Below are 15,085 nucleotides of genomic sequence, written 5' to 3' on the forward strand. Positions count from 1 at the left end.
TACCTAAGCTCTTCTACGTCCCAAGCAGAGGAATGAACCTGAGGGCTCACTCTTAGGGCTGCAGTCCCTTCCCTGCTTGCTCTGGAAGGGTGGTCACCCACAGCAGTTTCTGTGCAGCCACGCTCCCTGCTCGGCAGTGCCTGACACTCATCACACAGGAGCAGAGACCAGCTCTGCCCCCTCCCTGCCTGCTTGCCCAAATTCGGCTTCAGCATGCCATCCTGAAGCTGAATGGAAGCACCCATTCTCCCCTGTGGGGTTGTGTGCCATGAAAAGCGGCCCATCCTGCTGAGGTTTGAGGACTGGTCTGTTCAGATGGGGGCAGTGATGCCCAAGGCCCTAAATCCTGCTGTGTTTTGTTGCAGACGGAGAAAGCTGACCGGCGCCAGAACTTCGTCTCCCTTGCTTTACGTAAGCGCTACAGCTATCTGACTGAGCCTGGAATGAGTGAGTTGCTCTTACCAAAGTACTAAACCATATAGATGTGATTTTTCATAAGAAGAGACATTTTTTCTATAAACGTTGTATTTGGTGTCACTCTGGGAAAAAAAAAAAAGAAAAAAGAAAAAAAAAGCTGTCTGAAACAAAACTCTTGGATGGTCTGTGAACTCTTGTGTTGTGAGAGCTTGAAGAATCCTGACTGGCAAATGATGTATGTTAGTTAAGTTAAAATAGAACAGTTTTTAAAATGCCTTGTAGCTCCGGAGTAAAGAGGGTTGCAAATTGCTTTCAAAAAGTCTCTTCCTCTCCGCTTTGGAACATTAGAGAGAGGTGCTGTAGAAGGGAATGTTACACAAAAAGTGCAGAAAGCGGCTCAGATAAGCGCTTAAATGTTTAGATGCTTAGCCAAAATAGACTCTCTCATATTTTATATTTTCCCTCTTCTTTCTCCTCCCCTTCCCTTTTTCCTCTGTTACCTGCAGATGCTTTTTATTCCCTGCCACCACACATTGCTTCCTTTTAAACTTGTGTTCCCCTTGACCAGACCTGTGGCATTCCTTTCCTTCCCAGTTAAATACAATAATGTATTTGGCTTAGCTTTTCTTCCTCACTTCTCCTCTCTGAGGTCAACTGCTACTGTTCCCCATTTCCAGGCTTTTTCTTGCCTTTTTTTTTTTTCCCCTTTTGACTCCTCAGTTGCTACCCTGCAACAGACCCTTTGATATAATTCCATAAAATCCATAGACAAACTTCATCGGGTCTTGGGAGTTCCCACTGGATGGCTGCTGCTTATTTATCCTATAAGATCTGTGGCTTCTTTGGATCAGATGTGCTCCAGAATATATTACACTTCTCAGGCCGGGAAGAAGACTTCAAGCATATAACATCTGAAGAAGCTATCAGATCTGCTGAGACATCTTGATGGACTGTTAAGGTATTGTCACAGGCTTGATGGGAACTGAAAGAGAGGGAAAATGAAGCTGCTGGAAAGAAGGTTGATGACTGTGTATATCGCTCACAATAAATTTTTCGGCCCTCACTGGGGGGGAAAAAAAGTCTTATTTATTCACCAGAGGTCCATTAAGTCTCATTTGCAAAAAACTGGCAGACAGATTTTTTTAGCTCTTCAACTGCAAAAAGGAGCACAGAAACAGCATCTTAAATGTCTCTGAATCTGTGATTTGACAGGCAAAAACGAAGTTAGGAGGGCAGCCTGTGGGTTTGCTTGCCTCACTGGTCAGTTGTGACAGACATCACGGTGCAGTGGGGTTCCTGTAAAGATACGTCCTAACACTAACTGCTGAACAAGTTATTAGTTCTTTTCAGAATCATTTTGGGGTTTGTTTCTTGAACTCGAGACTGTATGAACTTTTGGTGAATGTTAGCAGCTACTGCTAATTAAATCTCCATAATAAAATCTAGTACATTTAATGAAGTACACTATGGGGTTTTTTTCAGGTGGGAAGAAAGAAGTATATTTGTACTTAAAAATAATGTAGTGAGGAAAAGTGGGCATTTCTTGATTAGTCTGTGCCAGTCAGGCCTAGTACTCAAGCTCTCTTCAACATAAATGTTCTTATGCAGTATCACCAGCCATCCACACTGACTTCTGGGCTTGGATTGGCTCCTATAGGACCAGCACATTTGTCCCTGCAGGATAGGGACCTGTGGTGCACTGAATACTCACTATTTTGTAGGAGTGTGTGTGCTTTAACAGTTCAGTGTTGGCCTTGTTGAACTTCTTTCACTGTGAATTACCATCTGTCTATAAGACAGATCAAGCAGGTTTGACAAATTATTAGTGTTACTTGAGGGTAAGGTATGTTGAATAAATTCTTTGGATATTTTAGCTCCATTTCTAATTCCAACTTCAAAGAAAAAAAAAAGTCCTCAAAGTTGCTTTCAATGTCAACTCTCTGAATGTTATTGCTGTATCAGAGGATATGTTTGTGTAATGGGATTCCCAGAAATACTTTCTGACATCAATGCCTCCTGTGATGCAAAATGTGGTTGATGATGATTCTGTTCAAAATGCCTATGAATGAGCTGAGAGTTCTGGGGGATAATAACATTTAACAGGTTTGTCCTTGCCAGGAATTTATTTCATAATCTATTTTTCTTTGACTGCTTTTCTAATGTTACCTTTTGAGAACTGTAAAGTTGAACAGGTCTGTCTTTGAGCTGATACAAGAAATCTCCTCAAAAGGTACCAAGACACTACATCTTGTAGAAAAAGTGTACTCTTCTTTTAATGACCTCTTGTGAAATGATTTTGTAAGGTTTACGTATTTGTTCTTAATACACCCTACAAAATGTATTAATCTGTGTGCTCGTTCTGACATGACATTTGTGCATGAATAAAAACTGATTCAGTTGCTTTGCCTGCTCACAACTATCATACATCATACTTGCCGTATTTTGTTTATGACATATGCTTCTTAAAATCATTTCATGAAAAGTTTTACTTTAATTTTTACCAAACAAAAGGAATATTGCATGAGGGAAAAAAAATGCATATGTTCCTTTCTTTCTTTCTTCTTTTTCTTTTTTTTTTTTAAATATTGACTCAGAAAAGCTCTTGCTCTTATTGGCTTTGTGAGTGTGAAGCATATCCGAATTGTGCATGGAAGATATAGATTTGAATTTATTCCAGTTGCTTCACAGTTTGCACATCAATTGCCTGTCACTTAAAGGAATTTTGGGTTCTGCATGAAATAGTTCTGAAGTGGTTTAAAAAAAGATTTGAGCTACATAATGTCATTTTACGCAAGTTTATATTTTTGTATAGGTTCAAATCTGAACAGAACAACAGTAGAAATTATTAAACGGATAATTCTAATAGTTGCACAAAGCAGAGACATACCTAAACAGGCAAAATAAAGCTGATATGAATATTTCAGAAGTAGCACATCAGAAAGTCAATAGGAAGTAAGAGAAGAAATTTTGATGTGGCTTTATTTTTACCTTATGGATTCCTTTTGTGTGTTTTCTGTTCCCCATTGTTTGCAGTTTTGGTTGCTATGTGCTTTCTGTCTTTCATTTCAAGTTGCTTTTTGGTTTGGACAAGTTACCAGTATATGGCTCGTTCCTAATTTTTTTCTTTCCTTTTTTAAATCTTCTTTTGCCTCCTTCATCCCAACTCATGCAAACAATTGTACTTGCTTTTTGTAATATTACAACGTTTACTGACCAATTTTCTTCTCTGGTCTCTCTGTTTTTCAACCATTTTTGTTGATTTTTATGTTTGATTTTAATTTAACAATTTAAGAAACAGTTGAACGGAGTGCAGGAGCAACAAGATCCCTACCTGCTACTTACTCATACAAGCCATTCTTTTCAACACGGCCATATCAGTCATGGACAACAGCTCCAATTACAGTGCCTGGGCAAACCAAATCAGGCTTCACTTCCTTATCAAGCTCTTCCTCTAACACTCCTACAGCTTCCCCATTAAAATCAATATGGTCTGTTTCTTCTACTTCTCCAATCAAATCCACGTTAGGAGCTTCTACCACATCTTCAGTTAAATCTGTTAGTGATGTAGCATCTCCAATTAGATCGTTTCGGACAATCTCTTCGCCAATAAAAACTGTGGTCTCGCAGCCTCCCTACAACATGCAGGTTACTTCAGGCGCTTTCGTCAGAGCTCCCGCAGTCACGGAAGCTGCCGGTCTCAAAGGGCTGGCCTCCACTACCACATTCCCCTCTCGGACATCTCCAGTGACGACAGCAGGATCTCTCTTGGAGAGATCGTCCATAACCATGACGCCTCCAGCATCCCCCAAATCCAACATTAACATGTACTCTTCGAGCTTGCCACTTAAATCGGTCATCACATCAGCATCTTCACTTTTATCGTCCCCTCTAAAGTCAGTGGTGTCACCTGCTAAGTCAGCAGTTGATGCTGTTTCATCCACTAAAGTCATGATGGCCTCGTCTCTCTCGTCACCAGCAAAACATGTAGCTGGGCACACAGATGTACCATTGCTTAATGGGTCTGTGTCACCTCTGAAATACCCATCTTCTGCCAACTTAATAAATGGATCCAAAGCTGCAGCTGTTTTTCAAGACAAGATCACTGCAGCTGCACATTCTGCAACTTGTGCTGCTAACGCAGTTGCTGACACGGCTGAGAGAGTGTTTTCAACAGCTACAACAATGTCATTTTCTCCACTCAGGTCATTTGTGTCTTCAGCACCATCAGCTTTCCAGTCAATGAGAACTCCTCCTGCAGGTGCTTTGTACACAGCCCTTGGGTCAATATCTGCAACTACCTCATCAGTAACTTCATCAACAATAACAGTGCCGGTATATTCTGTAGTCAATGTTTTGTCTGAACCAGCATTAAAGAAGCTCCCAGAGTCGTCTTCACTTACAAAATCAGCCGCTGCGTTACTGTCACCTATTAAAACATTGACTACAGAGGCACGCACACAGCCTACCTTTACTCGAACTTCATCTCCAATAAAATCATCCTTGTTTTTAACACCCTCTGCTCTCAAATTGTCCACACCATCTTCCTTATCCTCCAGTCAGGAGATACTGAAAGATGTTGCTGAAATGAAAGAGGATCTGATAAGAATGACTGCGATATTGCAGACAGATGTCGCAGAGGAAAAACCGTTCCAACCTGACATACCAAAAGAGGGTAGAATTGATGATGAAGAGCCCTTTAAAATTGTTGAGAAAGTAAAAGAGGACTTAGTAAAAGTTAGTGAGATTCTGAAAAAAGATGTGTGTTTAGAAAGTAAAGGGTCGGCTAAAGTATCCAAAAGTGATCAAGGACACCTGTCTGAGGATGACTGGGTAGAGTTCAGTACAGAGGAGATTGATGAAGCGAGACAGCAAGCTTTGACAAGCCCTCCTATATCTGTTCCAGAGAAGGTCCAGATTAAAACTAAAACCATGTCGGAAAAGGATTATAGCTTGTCAAAAGTTATTGATTACTTAGCAAATGATATCGGTAGCAGTTCATTAACAAACATAAAGTACAAGTTTGAAGAGGGGAAAAAAGAAGGTGAAGAGAGACAAAAGCGCATTTTAAAACCAGCCATCGCTTTGCAGGAACATAAACTTAAAATGCCTCCAGCCTCCATGAGGCCTTCAACATCGGAAAAGGAGTTATGTAAAATTGCAGACTCCTTTTTTGGAACAGACACTATTTTAGAGTCTCCAGATGACTTTTCTCAACATGATCAAGATAAAAGTCCCTTGTCTGACAGTGGCTTTGAAACGAGAAGTGAAAAGACACCTTCTGCCCCACAAAGTGCTGAAAGCACAGGGCCAAAACCGCTTTTCCATGATGTGCCCATCCCTCCCGTCATTACAGAAACTAGAACTGAAGTAGTTCATGTCATCCGCAGCTACGAACCATCTTCGGAAGATATTCCAGAGCAGAAGGCAGAGGAACTACCGGCCTCAAAACCTACCCCAACGTTTATGGAGCTGGAGCAAAAACCTTCTGGGTCTATTAAAGAGAAGGTTAAAGCTTTTCAAATGAAAGCCAGCAGCAGTGAAGAAGATGACCATAAGTGCATCCTTAGTAAAGGTGTCCGAGTAAAAGAAGAAACTCATATCACTACAACAACTAGGATGGTTTATCATAAACCTCCATGCACGGAAAGTACCTCTGAAAGAATCGAGGAAACAATGTCTGTTCATGACATAATGAAAGCCTTTCAGTCTGGACGTGACCCTTCCAAAGAACTGGCAGGTCTGTTTGAACATAAATCATCAGTAACGTCCGATGTTAGCAAGTCTGCTGAAACTTCACCACAACATGCAGAGAAGGACAGCAAAATGAAACCCAAACTGGAGCGAATAATAGAGGTCCATATTGAACAAGGTAATCAGGCTGAACCTACTGAAGTCATTATTAGAGAAACAAAAAAGCATCCAGAAAAAGAAATGTATGTGTATCAGAAAGACTTACCTCGGGGAGATATTAACTTAAAAGAGTTGGAAAAACATGATGCTTTTCCTTGTTCAGACGAACAAGGTCAGCAAGAAGAAGAGGAGCTCACGGCCGAAGAGTCACTTCCTTCTTATCTGGAATCCTCTAGAGTTAACACTCCTGTGTCCCAGGAAGAAGACAGTCGCCCTAGTTCTGCTCAACTCATGTCTGATGACTCTTACAAAACACTGAAGCTTTTGAGTCAGCACTCAGTAGAATACCATGATGATGAGTTGTCAGAACTAAGAGGGGAGTCTTACAGGTTTGCTGAGAAAATGCTTCTTTCAGAAAAGCTAGATGTGTCTCATTCTGATACTGAGGAGTCAGTTACTGACCATGCTCTACCCCTTAGTGCAGAGTTACAGGGGACTGATAAACGATGCAGAGAAAAAGTAGCTACTGCCCCCAAAAAAGAGATTCTCTCCAAAATCTATAAAGATGTGTCTGAAAATGGTGTAGGTAAAATGTCTAAGGAGGATCATTATGATAAAGTGACAGTGTTACACTACACTGGAGATGTTAGTAGTCCCAAACATGCGATGTGGATGCGCTTTACTGAGGACAGATTAGACAGAGGTAGAGAAAAGTTGATATATGAAGACAGGGTGGACAGGACTGTTAAAGAGGCAGAAGAAAAACTGACTGAAGTATCCCAGTTTTTTCGGGATAAAACAGAGAAGTTGAATGATGAGCTACAGTCTCCAGAGAAAAAGCAGCATAAAAAAAATGGCAAGGAAATACATTCTAGCCAGAGCTCTGCCAGCAGCAGCCCTGAGAAAGTTCTGCTCTCTGAATTGCCTTCATCTGGGGATGAATGGAGTAAGGTGAAGCAGTATGCACATGATGGGAAGTGCTTTCCCAAGGTGGATGAAAGAAAAGCATCCAGTTTGCCCAGCAGTCCTGAAAAAAGGATATATGTGCAACCTGCAGAGGACTCTAAACGAACTATGGAACACAAAGGAAGTGCTCAGCAGACTGGAGTACCTGAGACTGGATTTCAGCTGAAGCAATCAAAGCTCAGTTCCATTAGGCTCAAATTTGAACAAGGTATAAGTCCCAGGAGTAAGGACGTAACTCAAGAAGAAAAAAAGCTGGATGGTCAGTCCAAAATTCCAGTAAAAAAATTGCAAGAAAGTAAGTTACCAGTGTATCAGTCCTATTCAAGAGAGAAACACGCAAAGCAAGTAGAGGTCATTGATGTGAGCACAGCTTTACAGGAAGAGGTGAAAATACAGGAAGACCTTGTTCCAGGTAAAGGGAAAGCTGTCGAAGACTTTCGTGATTCAGATGCACAAAAACAAAGAGCTGAGATGAGGAAAGTCGTGCCAGAATGCTTTTCAGAACCACGGGCAAAAGACCTGGCATATGGCTCAGATGCAACGACAAAGGGACACTGGGACAAAAAAATCTATAGGACGTGGGAAAGTCCTGGAACTTCTAACCATAAAACACAGAAGGAAAAGCTTTCACATGTGCTGGTTCCAGATACAGTAAAAGAAAACCACGTTGATCATGCTGAATCTAAAACTGACCAAAAAAGTGAATTTATCACTGTGACAGAGCACAAAGTGGCCTCAAATGGAATTCATTCAGAAGAAGTGAAGGAACTGACTGTAAAATCTCCCTCAAAAAGGGTTTTATACAGAGAATTTGTTGTCAGGGAGGGGGAACGTAATGGTGAAGTGGCTGATAAAATATCCAAAAGGAAAGAAGAAATTGCTGTGTCCCATATTCCAGTCAGAATTGTTGAGGAGAAGAGAACCATGCTTGATGGTGTCTATGAACTTTCAGCTAAAGTATCCCAATCAGCTGTGATTCAGGAGAAAGTTGAAAGACAGATTGATTATGTGGAAGATGAAAAAATAAAGCATTCAGAAATCAGAAAAGTTACCAAGCAGCAGAGCTCAGTAGGTCTAAGTCCTCCTGCTGAGGAAGCAGAGCTATCCCCTAGCAAATCACCAGATTCTTTAGAATGTAGCCCAGGAAAGGAATTCCCTTCAAGTGATGTAGTTGACCCCGGTGCCAGTGATTACTTGGATAAAGTTGCACCGCTAGTAAGCACTGAGGGAGTAAAAGAAATTAAGACCTTACCTGTTTATGTCAGTTTTGTTCAGGTAGGAAAGCAATATGAGAAAGAGGTGCAACAAGGAAGTATTAAAAAAATTGTCAGTCAGGAGAGTAAGACAGTACAAGAGACGAGGGGGACATTTTACACAGCTAGACAGCAAAAACAACCTCCTTCTCCACAAGGTAGTCCAGAAGATGACACACTAGAACAAGTGTCCTTTATAGACAGCTCTGGTAAAAGCCCTTTAACACCAGAAACACCGAGTTCAGAGGAAGTGAGTTACGAGTTTACATCTAAAACACCTGACTCACTAATAGCTTACATCCCAGGCAAGCCCAGCCCTATACCCGAGGTATCTGAGGAGTCAGAGGAGGAAGCAGAGGCTAAGTCAACCTCTGTGAAACAGGCAGAGGTTGAGGAACCACAGATTGACAAAGTGGTACCCAATCTTATAAATAAGGACTCTAACAAAAGACCCAAAGGTAACAGAGTTGCCTATATTGAATTCCCTCCTCCTCCACCACTGGATGCAGATCAAGGCGAGTCAGAAAAGAAGCCTCATTATTCCACTGAGAGTGAAATGGAGATGACTGAAGTGAACTTGCAAGATGAACATGACAAATGCCAACTGGCTGAGCCTGTCATCAGAGTACAGCCACCATCTCCTGTGCCACCGGGAGCAGATGTCAGTGACTCCAGTGATGATGAATCCCTCTATCAACCTGTTCCACTTAAAAAGTACACGTTCAAACTGAAGGAGCTGGAAGATGACCAGAAGGAAACCTCAAAACCCAAAGCCCCTGAAAAGATTGAGAAACAGAAAGAGTTAGGACATCCCACTTCTGGGAAACCCAATGAGTTTGACACTGGGCTTGATTCACCCCAGAATGATGTAGTGCAAAATGGGAGTAACAATGACCAGTCTGTCACAGAGTGTTCCATAGCAACCACTGCAGAATTCTCCCATGATACTGATGCGACAGAGATTGACTCTCTTGACGGTTATGATTTGCAAGATGAAGATGATGGTTTAACTGAGAGTGATTCTAAACTTGCAGGTCCGGCAGTTGAAACCAAAAAGGACGTATGGACTACAGAAGGCATTCTAAAGCAGACTGATCGCTGCTTTAGCCAGAGTAAGCTTGAAGTCATTGAGGAGGAAGGCAAGGTAGGCCCTGAAGAAGACAAGACACCTTCAAAAGGTCCATCTTCTGACAAAGCTGGAGATAAGAGCGATAAGAAGTCAGGGGCACAGTTTTTCTCTTTGGAAGGCAGACACCCTGACAGGACTGTATTTCCTGACTCGTATTTCAGTTACAAAGTAGACGAAGAATTTGCAACACCTTTCAAAACTGTGGCCACCAAGAGTCTAGATTTTGACCCGTGGTCCAATAACCGAGGTGACGATGAAGTGTTTGAGACTAAATCAAGGGATGATGAGGCTAAGGCATTTGGTCTGGCAGTGGAAGACAGATCTCAAGCAACAACACCTGACACAACTCCAGCCAGAACTCCAACAGATGAGAGTACGCCAACTAGCGAGCCCAACCCCTTCCCATTTCATGAGGGGAAGATGTTTGAGATGACTCGCAGTGGTGCAATTGACATGAGCAAGAGGGATTTTGTTGAAGAAAGACTCCAATTTTTTCAGATTGGTGAGCATACTTCTGAAGGGAAGTCAGGGGACAAGGGGGAAGGGGATAAAAGTACAGTCACTGCCATCACACAGCCACAGGCAGGGGACAGCACTGTAGAAACAAACCTAGAGAGACCAGTAGAAACAACAGCAGTTGAAAATAAGCCCGGCAACCAGGCCAGTGGAGATTGCATGGAACAAACACTTGGTAGTAACTCACTGGAGAAATCATCGGCAGCAGTAAACGCTTCCAAAGTTGATCCCAAATTGCGCACACCAATTAAAATGGGAATTTCTGCTTCCACCATGACTCTGAAGAAAGATGGCCCTGGCGAAGTGACAGATAAGATAGAAGCTGTGATGCCAAGTGGTCAGGGATTAGAAAATGAAACTGTAGCAGTGATTGCGAGTTCAGCTTCTAGCCAGACGAGCTGTAGGCAAACAGAAAACACAGATTTTCCAAAAGATAATTTTAATAACAACAACAATTTGGATTCATCTGCAGTCCCTACAGATGATATTACCTGTAATGTAGTGCTAAAAGAACATTTGGAACCGAAATGTTCCCTCCAGAAAGCTAATCAAGCGAAAAGCACTTCAGGAAAAGGTACAGGGACAACACAAGGACAAAGAGTAAGAGATAAGCAAAAACCACATGGAGAGCAGCAAAAGTCAACAGAGTTGGTAGGGGCTAGAGGAAAATCAAAGCTTCCTGTAAAGGCCAGCTCAGTAAAACAAGTCTTTTCACAAAATAATCTCCAAAGCAATACAGGGAGTAAAGTGAGAGAGGCTAGTAAGCCTGACAAAGCAAAACAAAATAATTCTTCTCCCTGTCTAGAAGCAAGGTCTAGGATTCCTGTAAAAAATACACATAGGAGTAATCTAGCTAGAAGAACTCCAGCCCTGCCAAAACAAGAGCAGGTAGAGAAAGAAAAACCAAAACAACTTCCTTCTAAATTACCGGTAAAGGTAAGATCTACCTCCGTCACCATGACAACAGTTAAAGTAAAGAAAAATCAGCTTAGGGAGGTATGTAAACATTCTATTGAATATTTTAAGGGAATTAGTGGTGAGACATTAAAGCTTGTGGATCGTCTTTCTGATGAAGAGAAAAAGATGCAGTCAGAGGTCTCTGATGATGAAGAAGACAGTACATCAAGGAACACGTCCTTATCAGAAGCTACTCAAGTTTACCAGCCTTCCATTACACCGAAGTCTGCTAGAGACATGAGAACAGAGGCAGCATCTATAAAATCAAAGATTGAAAAGGCCGACAGTGAGAGGAGGAGGAGTAAGAGGACTGGTGAGAATGAAGGCAGTCAGGTTTCTGGAGCTCTCATGGCTCACCTCGTGGAGATCAAGCCTAGTTTGTAAAACTTTCAACTTGTTGATCCTAGTGCATGAACTGTTGTGATTGCCTGTGGAGTGACTTAACTGTAGTTTTCATTCTGTCATTGTCATCTGTATGTGCCGTCTTATTCTCTTTTTTCTTCCTTCAAACAAATTCTGTACTGTAGAAAGCTAGTGAAGCATGCCAAAGACATTCATGTAACTCAGAAATTGATGTAACTCAGAAATTGAAAGATGTCTTTTGTGACAGCAAATTTGTTCTGTCGAAGTAGAGAAAATAGGCAATATCTGGCCTTGGTGGTTTTCACCAGTAATTGAACAACTTGTCTACAGTCTAACAGTTAGATTGTCAGCATGTTTGGTTTCATTACACGACATCATGTAGTTTTACATTTTGGCTTTACACAGGTGAAAATCTAAAAGCTGTGAAAAAATTTTGTTTTGTAGGTTATTAGGTCACACAACCATTCTAGTAAACAATATAAGCACTGTCAACTTAGTCAATTAAAGCTATTATTTATAACAAACTATTATCCGGTATTGTGGTTTTCTGTGCAAAACCTTTTTAATTGAGAAATTGTAAATCACAGGTCCACAGAGTCCATGTGAACGGACAGATATAAGGATGGCAATTGTAGCTGATCACCTAGGACTTAGCTGGACAGGTAAGCTTTTCTGCTTTAATATTGAAATCCCTCCCTGCTATTGCATTTTTAGGTATTCTTTTACCAAAAGATGCAGCAAGACTGCATCAGGCTCTCCCAAATTCACAGCCAGGCCAGCTTCCCAAAACATGCAATGTATTGCTGGGCAAAGATGCCTAATGGGAAATTATTCCTTGATCTTGCAAGAAATCAAAGAGAAACTCACAGGAAAAATAGCTAAATGGCTCTCCTCTCAACATGTTCCCCCAAGGAGCTGAGAAGCTCTACCTGCTCAGGCTCAGGGCTGCCTCTGGAGTATCTGCAGATCCTGGACAGCAGTTTCCCCCAAGCCCTGGTTGCAGGGGGCCCAGCAGTGCCCCAGCAAGTCAGAGTTGGAGGTGTTCTCTAACTGTGTGCCCATCCATAGCTCCATATGTTGGTGGGCAGAGCTGCCCTTCCTGGGCTCACAGCTGCAGCAGCCAACTCTGCCCAGGCTCAGGTGATGACAGCACCAGTGCTGAGCTGCACAGGGTGCTCCCAGGGGAATAACAATCAGTGGAAATAAACAGAGTTTATAAATTAGCACTGATGAGGCAGTCTCCAGGGTCATCATGCTTAAGTGGCTTACTGAGCATAAGTGTGATAATCGCTCCCAGGGAGGATGGAAATTCAAAATGATGCCTTAGGAAATTAAAGCATGGGGATTTAATGCCATGTTCATTGTTATCTGTAAAGTTTGTGTCAGGCAGTTTGGTTGGCGTCTCTGTGACCTATGAAAGGTAGTATTTTTAAGCTTGACAAGACAACTGAGAGATTTGTGCTTGCTTTGGTGTTTTGGGGTTTCTTTTCTTTTCTTGTTTGCTTTTTTTTGTCTTTGTAGAACTGGCAAGAGAACTGAATTTCTCTGTGGATGAAATAAATCAAATCCGAGTAGAAAACCCAAATTCTCTTATTGCTCAAAGCTTCATGTTATTAAAAAAATGGGTTACCAGAGATGGGAAAAATGCTACAAGTAAGTTCAAGTAGTTACTTCTGTTGTTTATGAGTTTTAGCTCATTGCATCTGTTGCCAAGTTGAAGAAAACATTGTGAGTGTCCTTCACAAACCATTAATGAAAAAAGAAGTTTCAGTTATATTTTTACCAGGTGTTGGAAATATGTCATATTTATTTGCTCTGTATGCAGAAGGAAATGATCCATTCTCCAAATCCATAATTGATGGGACGAGTAGTGAACCTAAACTCTAGTAAAGAAAATAAAAGGGAAAATTTCCAATAGCAAGGAATGTGAAACATGGAAAATGACTTCCTGGAAAATTTAGGTAGTCTCACAGTATTGCAGGCCATAGGAAAAGACTAAACTTCTTCCTGTAAGGAGTGATGATTCTGGGCTGATACTTCTGGGTTTATCTGTGGATTTCACTTGAATTGCTCAGACTGAAGGAGAGAGGTTGATTTTTGTGTGGGGTCAGTGGTGTTGCTACCCTTCTCTAATTCACAAACTCCTACACACCATTTGAGTCTCCTTTGATCTTTTTCACTGTAAAAGTAATTTCCAGTATTACTGTGTTCTCACAACAGGATTATTGTAAATGAGATTTCATGATGTACTGCCTGAATAGCCTTATATGCATTATTACCTACATGGCTGCCTATTCTGTTGTTCCTCAAAACAGAATGGTAGAAGGATTTTTACACTCCCTTTACGCTCCAGTAAAAGAATATTTTCTATCAGTAGTAAGTAAATACGTTCTTCAAGAACTATCTGACCTTGTTCTTTGTGCCTTTTGTGTTGTAATACAATTATACTTGGGGAGTGTGTATACTCTTAATAGATATATATCTTGAATAAGTAGGCAGCTGAATGACTGCTCAGACAGGTGCTGGGGTTTGCTGGAACCAAAGGCATTGGGACATGCCCGCAATTTGTAAGTAATGCGATGTGAATGTAACTGAGAAAAACAATCACACAGTTCTGCGATGCTGAACCTTTTTCTGATGTGTTCTATTTTTTTTTCAGCTGATGCCTTAACTTCTGTATTGACAAAAATTAATCGAATAGATATCGTCACCCTGTTGGAAGGACCAATATTTGATTATGGAAATATTTCAGGCACCAGAAGTTTTGCAGATGAAAATAACGTATTTCATGATCCCATTGATGGTAATTGAATTCCGTAGTCATATTTAATTCAATGACATGTCCAATAATACAATAATGTTGTATAAACTAGACTTTAAAGAAAGATTGTAAGTTCTACAGAAACAGTAATTTTAAATGTGTGAAGGGGTTTTCCTCTCCTAAAGCATGATACAATAGAATCATAGAATATCCTCAGCTGGAAGGGACCCGTGAAGATCATCAAGTCCGACTCCTGGCCCTGCACAGGACACCCCAGGAATCACACCATGTGCCTGAGAGCATTGTCCAAACACTTCTTGAACTCTCTGTCAGGCTTGGGGCTGTGCCCGCTTCTCTGTTCCAGTGCCTGACCACCCTCTGGGTGAAAAACTTCTTCCTAATATCCAGCCTAAACCTTCCCTGACATAGCTTCCTGCTGACTCACATTCAACTTCCCACTGGCCAGGACCCCCAGGTCCCTTTCCACGGGGCTGCTCTCCAGCCTCTCATTCCCCAGACTCTACACACAGCCAGGGTTGCCCCATCCCAGCTGCAGAGCCCAGGACTTGTCGTTGTTAAACTTCATGTGATTGGTGATTGCCCAGCCCTCCCTGCCTTGGAGGGTGTCCACAGCTGCTCCCAATTCCGTATCATCAGCAAACTTCCTTAGTACACCTTCAAGTGCTGCATCCAAGTCATTTATGGGGATATGTAGGTTGCACATTAATATCTCAGACAGTAAGCCCAGAGTCCCACAAATGTGTGCCTGAGTAAACTTGTTCCCACCAGCCTCGGTGTCAGTTGACAAGACCAAGCTTTTCTCCTGCAGCAGTTGTCCTTTGAGGTTTGCCCATGTCTATTTTTTATGTACTT

General features: G+C 41.6%; 1 protein-coding gene across 2 annotated transcripts in view; it reads left to right on the forward strand.

Annotated features, from left to right (window-relative positions):
- ANK3 (ankyrin 3) overlaps positions 1 to 15,085 on the forward strand; it is a gene marked incomplete at its 5' end in the record, with an annotated part of 290,725 nt that overhangs the window by 252,318 nt on the left and 23,322 nt on the right. Inside the window, 5 exons of one of the 2 annotated variants that reach the window (XM_082286215.1) lie at positions 366 to 447; positions 3,716 to 11,401; positions 12,039 to 12,113; positions 12,973 to 13,104; positions 14,111 to 14,254. In XM_082286215.1, coding sequence (XP_082142341.1) covers positions 366 to 447; positions 3,716 to 11,401; positions 12,039 to 12,113; positions 12,973 to 13,104; positions 14,111 to 14,254 — 8,119 coding nt within the window. The remainder of the gene's footprint in view (positions 1 to 365; positions 448 to 3,715; positions 11,402 to 12,038; positions 12,114 to 12,972; positions 13,105 to 14,110; positions 14,255 to 15,085) is intronic. The other variant, XM_082286216.1, reaches the window with a different exon arrangement.

The sequence above is a fragment of the Coloeus monedula genome (genome assembly GCF_965178545.1).
Source record: "Coloeus monedula genome assembly, chromosome: 8".
NCBI lineage: Eukaryota > Metazoa > Chordata > Aves > Passeriformes > Corvidae > Coloeus > Coloeus monedula.